Here is a 7,857-nt window from a genome sequence, read left to right as displayed (position 1 = left end):
GCTCTGATGACAAGGGCTTGATACATACAATACATTCTGGCCCGTAGATGTTGATATCACCGTGTCTGTGGGCAAAGATGAAAACAGCCAGTACGGAGAAATTGTTGGCCTGCAAATGCACAGCTTATTGATACCTCAAGGGTGCCATCTTCTGGTAGGCTAAATATTTCAGCTCGAGTGAGAAATGAATGATGCATGCTTGATCCAAATTTCTTGTTGGATTTACAGATGTGGTATGGATGGGACTTGTACTTATAAAGTATGTCTAAAATATTTTAGGGAAGGTTTCAAGAATTGTAGACGTTGACTAATGTTAATCATTGTAGAATATCCATCGATTTTAATGAGTTGGGTAAAGATATCATAGCACACTATAGATTTTTTTTACAAAAAGTACATTCAGGAAGGAGAAATAGAGGGGCTCCTCAAGTGCTTTAGCACCTCAAGCCGTTCTTTGCAGGTGAACAAAGCTTACAACACGCATTAAAATATACAGTCAGACTATTTTATTTTCTCTGTACGACCGGGCAAGGAAAAACAACTCCGACGACTCCTTTCGGCTGGCTTTTGGTTTGACTGTCCTGACGTCACGGAACACAGCTGAAAGCTTCTGTTGAAGCTGGTGCGCCAATGCCCCGTCCCAATACTTACAAATGAGAGAGCCACCGGTCTGCAACACCTTCGCAGCCAAGTCAATCAATGACAATGACATTGTGATGAGTTTTTCATGGTCCATCTCCTTGAAACCACTGGCATTGGGTGCCATATCACTCATGATGACATGAGCCTGGGCACCAGGGAGAAGTTCAAGCAGCTTGGCATGTGTGACTGGGTCGGTGATGTCATGATTGGACAGGAAGTGAGCTCCATCTAGAGGTGCTATACGCAGAAGGTCAATTCCAACCACAGTGCCACGGGGGAATTCTCCATCTGGAAGAAACAAAACATGCAAGAGGTCATGAAGTGTGGAACTACCGTCATAACTCATTTTCACAGCTTCTTGTGCTAAAAGGACATTGGGATAACACTGTCGAGCCTTGACAATTCATTTCACTGATGTCAAACTGATGTTCTACAGATGATCCGAATGCTTGTCACACAGCTCTCCACAAGACCAACAATGAACTTAAAATGTCAGAAAAGAAAACAGTGAGGCATCTGTACATTGATTCCACCACCAAAAGTAACATTCAAATTTACTATAACGGTACTGAGACGGTTCAAGGTTCAGTGGCCAGTTTGGATCAATTTGTCCACTACTTCGACCAAATAAAACCTCTTGTTGCTAAACTTACAACCTCTCCACTGTCACTACCGACAACAGCCTCCACTCCCTCTGTGCCCTAGTATGTAGTCCCCAGTGTCGCTGTTCCTCTCTCGCCTGCAGCAGACACAGCCCTGAGCATGAATCTCTAACGCGTGACACCAGCAGTACCACAGCATCTTCTAGAGGAGAAGATCAGCCTGGTGCTTCAGCATCGGGATGAGGTTTGGGAGCCGCAGTGTGCAATGAATAATGTTGAGGAGGAAAACCAGGCTCTCAGGATGGAAGTGTGTAGACTGCCCAGCACAGTCAACACCAGCCACATGCACGACCTGCAGAAGGAGCTACATGAGCTAAGGCAGGAATTTCTCAGCCACAACCATCCACTCTACAAAGAGTCCGACAAAAACCAGGACAACAGCTGAATCAGAACCCACCAACCCAACTGACCACTCCATCCCCAACTCACAGCCTGTAATTCTCCAATCACTCCTGCCATCCTCCACAGACCTGACAAAAAACCAGACATTATATTAATCATGGACTCAAATGGAAAATGTATATGAGAGAAAAAACTTTCCCCAAATAAAGACGTGTCAAAGTTATGGTGCCCCACAACAGAGAGAGCTTTGGAGATAATGACTGTGGCCCAGCTTGTCTCCCCCAGCCATATCATCATTCACACGGGGACCTGTGTGCCCAACAGGAGGGGGTGACCACATCACTAAGGGGAGTGATAGAAAGGGCCTCCACCATCTTCCCCTTTGTGACTATAGTAATATCTACCCTGCTCCAGAGGAGAGATTTCCACCCACCACCATCCAGAGGGTAAATGGCAGCCTCTCTCGGGACTGTGTGCTAAGGCCCAACGTCAGACGTTCCATTAGACCTGCATCTGGTGGCACCTCAGAGATTGGAGAACAGGCAGCAACACTGACCCCGCCAACACCACCCTCTACCACTTCTCTCCAAGGAACTGCATACAGATACACTGAGCTATGCCCAAGCCGTACGCAGTCAAAGAGGCCCCATGCAGAGTTTGGAGCATCGCCGGCCACACTGCCCTCCACACCACCCTCTTCAATTCCCCCTACAATCTCCCTCCCATGTTACCAGACCAGGCCTGCCTCAGCACAGCTCAACCAGACCCATCACAGCACAGCTCAACCAGACCTGGCCCATTACAGCACAGCTCTACCAGACCCATCACAGCACAGCACAGCACTACACTGCACCGACCACTACCCTAGGGTCTAGCAAAACACTGTTGAGGGTAGGTAGTGCACCACATGATGCAGTCCACACCATGTATCATTCACATAATCAGCCACACTGTCCTCCATACCACCCTCCTCAATTCCCCCACAACCTCCTTCCCAGGCTCGTTTTGGTTACACTCCCTACTCCCATCCCCGGGACAGGCCTGGGACACTCCTGCTCCCCATAGCAGCTCCAGCCCTGCAAGAGGAGCCACACCAAGGCCTCCTGTGCACACCCAGAATGCAGCATTGGCAGCCGCCTCCTTTGGCAGGAGCTTCATCAGGGTGGACTGAGCTCTGCCAACACTGCTCTCCCAGACCCCCCCCCCCCCCCCCCCCCCCCCCCATCCCCTGCATCCAGCAACTTGAGGGAGGTCTGTCAAATGCTGTCTACTCTGCTCTCATGTGGGTTGGCCAGAGACCATGGCTAAGTCTCAGCTCACTCAACAAATAGCTGCAGATGACCCTGTGCCTGTTAGCTCTTATGGGACTGAGGTGAATACCCCCTCTGACTTTAAATCCCAAGGGTCTTGGGCTGATGCACCTAATTGTGGGAAGTATGATTTTTTAACATTTGGGTGCAGGACTCGTGTCCGGACATTCTGGTTCACTCGGAAACATGGTTAAATGGTTCTGTATCTGATAAAGACATTGAAGTAAATTATTATAAATGTATTTAGATGTGACAGATTACAGAAAGGGGGAGGAGTGGCCATATATGTCAAATCTAATTTCATGGTGTCCCAATCTTTAAATATTTATATTCCCAATACATTTTAGCTCCTGGTTGTAGATGTGCCCATTAAACCAGAATACACACTTATTTGTTTCTGGGATTTACCGCTGCCATGGCGGATGTTATTGGTGTTATATCTGAGAGTTTTTCCACGGAGTTGGTCATTTTATGGGATTTTAATCTGGATTGGCTATCCCCGGCCTCAAATCAATTTAAGAGCATATACATAGACTAAAATCTGACTCAATTCATCTCAAAACCCACACGACTAAATGTGAAAAACCCTGTTAACTCCTCATTGATTAATTTAATTCTCACTAATAACCCCGAAAATATATATTTTTGTATTTGCGTATGATCTCAGTGAAAATTGTTCCATAGTATGTATTAGAGATACAAAACAGCAAAATACTAATCGGTGTTTAATTAAGAAGAGACATTAAAACATTTTCTCCAGAAGGGTTTTTAAATGACATGTTCTACTCTGATTTAGCCACTATCTCCCGCATTTTTGGATCTACTGCAATTTCAGAGCACACTTGTCTGAGTGTGCCAGAACACACTTGTCTGAGTGTGCCAGAACACACTTGTCTGAGTGTGCCAGAACACACTTGTCTGAGTGTGCCAGAACACACTTGTCTGAGTGTGCCAGAACACACTTGTCTGGGTGTGCCAGAGCACACTTGTCTGAGTGTGCCAGAGCACACTTGTCTGAGTGTGCCAGAGCACACTTGTCTGAGTGTGCCAGAGCACACTTGTCTGAGTGTGCCAGAGCACACTTGTCTGAGTGTGCCAGAGCACACTTGTCTGAGTGTGCCAGAGCACACTTGTCTGAGTGTGCCAGAGCACACTTGTCTGAGTGTGCCAGAGCACACTTGTCTGAGTGAGCCAGAGCACACTTGTCTGAGTGAGCCAGAGCACACTTGTCTGAGTGAGCCAGAGCACACTTGTCTGAGTGAGCCAGAGCACAGAATAACTGATTAATTTTCAAACACTCAACACCCGTTGAATATGGCAGGTGTCAGTAAACCTCAGCAAAAAGTTGTATTTAAAATTGTTGCCAGCAGCACAGTTACAGTCACCAACCCTCTGAATAACCAGCTCTGCTAGGGCAAGAAAAATGGTCTGAGTGAGGTTCTTTCATTTCTGCCTGGAAGTAGCTAGCCTGCTAGCTAACTTAACCAGTGAGCTTGGGTGCTTGACTGCCGTTGTGAGGTCAGAACACTCGGATCAACCCTACTCCTCAGCCAGAGCGTCCAGTGTGCACTCCGAATGCGCCGAATTTACAAAACGGACAACGCTCTGAATTTATGAACGCCCAGAGCGCACTCTGAGCTCTGTCTGGCAATCCAGAATGAATTTATGAACGCACCCCTAGTGAATCTTTGTTTTAAATTTTAAAATGCACTATCTGTGATGTGCTAGATGCCTTGCCTAAGATTGGGCTGATATGCTTGATATATTTTTGCTGCAGCTCTCTGCCCCCCTGATTGCTAAATCATTAACCCATTTGTTTAACCTGATGATTATATCTGCTGCTATTCCCAAGGTTTGGAAGGCAGCCCATGTACTCCCCCCTTCACCAAGGTGGTGACCCTTGTGACCTAAATAATTATCAGCCTATTTCTAAAAACTTTCTTGCCTAGCTAAAATATTACAATCCTTGATTAATTCTCAGCTAAGAATCTTTGAAATGTATTCTAAATGTGCATCAGTCGGGTTTTAGACCAGGTCATAGCACTATCTCTGCTGCATCTCTAGTTATAAATGATGTGGTTAACTATATGGATAAAAGGCAACATTGAGCTGCTCTCTACATTGACCTTTTGATACTGTTTATAATTCACTGCTAATTCAGAGGCTTTCCTCAATTGGTCTAGACCAGGCTGAATGTAACTGGTTTAAAAATGACTTGACAGATTGAACTCAATGTGTATCTACTGATGGTGTTAAATCAGGTTTCCTGGATACTATGAAAGGTGTCCCACAGGGGTCGATTCTGGGTCCTGTACTTTTTACATTAACAATATCGACTTGTCTGTAAAAAAATATTTTACCTGCACTTGTACACCGATGATACTGTTGTGTATGCTATTGCCCCCATGGGTGACCAGGCTCTATCTGAGCTACAGTCTTTTTTTATTTATTTCACCTTTAGTTAACCAGGTAGGCTAGTTGAGAACAAGTTTTCATTTGCAACAGCCACCTGGCCAAGATGAAGCAAAGCAGTTCGACACATACAACAACAACAGAGTTACACATGGAATAAACAAACATACAATTAATAATACAGTAGAAAAATATATATATGGCATGTGCAAATGAGGTAGGATAAGAGAGGTAAGGCAATAAATAGGCCATGGTGGCAAAGTAATTACAATATAGCAATTAAACACTGGAATGGTAGAATGTGCAGAAGATGAATGTGCAAGTAGAGATACTGGGGTGCAATGGAGCAAGATAAATAAATAAATACAGTATGGGGATTAAGTAGATTGGATGGGCTATTTACAGATGAGCCATGTACAGGTGCAGTGATATGTGAGCTGCTCTGACAACTGGTGCTTAAAGCTAGTGAGGGAGCTAAGAGTCTCCAGCTTCAATGATTTTTGCAGTTCATTCCAGTCATTGGCAGCAGAGAACTGGAAGGAGAGGCGGCCAAAGGAATAATTGGCTTTGGGGGTGACCAGTGAGATATACGTGCTGGAGCATGTGCTACGGGTGGGTGCTGCTATGGTGACCAGTGAGCTGAGATAAGGCGCGGCTTTCCCTAATAGAGACTTGTAGATGACCTGGGTTTGGCGACGAGTATGAAGCAAGGGCCAGCCAACGAGGGCGTACAGGTCACAGTAGTGGGTAGTATATGGGGCTTTGGTGACAAAACGGATGGCACTGTGATAGACTGCATCCAATTTGTTGAGTAGAGTGTTGGAGGCTATTTTGTAAATGACATCGCCGAAGTCGAGGATCGGTAGGATGGTCAGTTTTACAAGGGTATGTTTGGCAGCATGAGTAAAGGATGCTTTGTTGCGAAATAGGAAGCCGATTCTAGATTTAATTTTGGATTGGAGATGTTTAATGTGAGTCTGGAAGGAGAGTTTACAGTCTAACCAGACACCTAGGTATTTGTAGTTGTCCACATATTCTAAGTCAGAACCGTCCAGAGTAGTGATGCTGGACGGGTGGGCAGGTGCGGGCAGCGATGAAATGAGTAGCCTACTGAATGCAGGTAAAACTAAGTACATGTTGTTCTCTAGAGCACATAAAAATAACTGATGATTTAAGCATATGTCCTTGGGATGGTGTTCGTATTGATCTTGTCCCTGCTTACAGGGACATATGAAAACTGTCTTTAAAAAGTATAATTGATGAGTTAGTAAGAAGCTTCTTCTATATAAATATAATGAGCTTCTTCTATAGAAATATCATGGGCTTCTTCTATAGAAATAGGTCCTGCCTCTCACCTAAATAGTAGAAAGCAGATTATTCAGTTGACGTTCCTATCGGTCCTAGACTATGGCGGCCTCATCTATATGAACGCAGCTGCCACTTCATTAAAGGCAGTTTTACAGTTTAACTTAGCGTACTGTGTTTTATTAAGGGCGACAATTTTAGTACTCATCACTTCATTCTCTATCAGAAAGTTGGTTGTCCCTCTTTGATGTCACATTGCTATGTTTTCATTTATAAAGCCCTTTTTGTAAAATTCCCACTGTACCTAACATCTTGACTAAACTTTAGACATAGGCGTTACCACACCCGATCTCAGGGATGGTTAACTCTGGAAAGTAACTAAAAGTTAACTAAATGCTGATTTACCTTTCGTGCACATGATTTGTGGAATAATCTTCAAAATGTTCTTAAATGTGATGTTCTGGTGCCTCTAGGGCAATGCAGAAAGCTGATTGAGGACCATATTACTGATGAATGGGTTTGTTTTGTTATGACCATGTCGTTCTTTCCGCTTGCATTTGTTTTATTTCTATTGTGCGTATTTTCAGGGCTCATCTCTAAAAGAGACCTTGGTCTCAGTATGACTCCCTAACAAAATAAAGGTTAGATAAATACATGTAAATAAACATGGCAGTCAGAACAATGTCAGATGCAGGAAAATGTATATTTGGCCTGGCTGGTCGATTAATTATAACAGTGCTAATCTGCCAGTTGGGTAAATACAAGACGTACTCACTAGCCCCAGTTGAGTTGACCCTGTGAACAGCTATCTGGCTCCAAGCACCCGGTGCAGCACCACAATCTATTACGTTGAATCCGGGTTTTAAAAGTTTATATTTGTCATCAATCTCCAGCAGTTTGAAGGCGCTTCTACACCGGTAGTTGTGCACATGGGCAGCCTTCACAAAGGGGTCATTAAGCTGCCGAACTATCCAACGCTGATCGGCAGTACTCTTTCCTTTCAGATTATGCGCAGCCTTTTTTAGGACATGTACAGAGGTATGTAGATATGATTTTTGTAACACTGAGTACCACATTATTTAGCTAAATGTAATGGCAAAAATGTTCTAATCTGTGCTAATGCTGCTGGCAGACAGCATTTCGTTCGAATTTGTAGTTGCACTTCCTGGTCACGTGAATGTGTT

At 44.4% G+C, this 7,857-nt stretch overlaps 1 protein-coding gene across 1 annotated transcript; it reads right to left on the bottom strand.

Annotated features, from left to right (window-relative positions):
- Positions 1 to 320: 320 nt before the first annotated feature.
- On the bottom strand, positions 321 to 7,819 carry rrmj2 (ribosomal RNA methyltransferase 2). The gene is given in 2 exon segments (NM_001165200.2): positions 321 to 930; positions 7,449 to 7,819. Coding segments are annotated over 2 exon segments (735 nt in total). The 5' UTR covers positions 7,750 to 7,819; the 3' UTR covers positions 321 to 496.
- Between the last annotated feature and the right edge of the window lie 38 nt (positions 7,820 to 7,857).

This window comes from Oncorhynchus mykiss, chromosome 13 (genome assembly GCF_013265735.2).
Source record: "Oncorhynchus mykiss isolate Arlee chromosome 13, USDA_OmykA_1.1, whole genome shotgun sequence".
Lineage (NCBI taxonomy): Eukaryota > Metazoa > Chordata > Actinopteri > Salmoniformes > Salmonidae > Oncorhynchus > Oncorhynchus mykiss.
The sequence above is the reverse complement of the archived record's forward strand: the minus strand, read 5'-3'. Positions and strand labels throughout refer to the sequence as shown.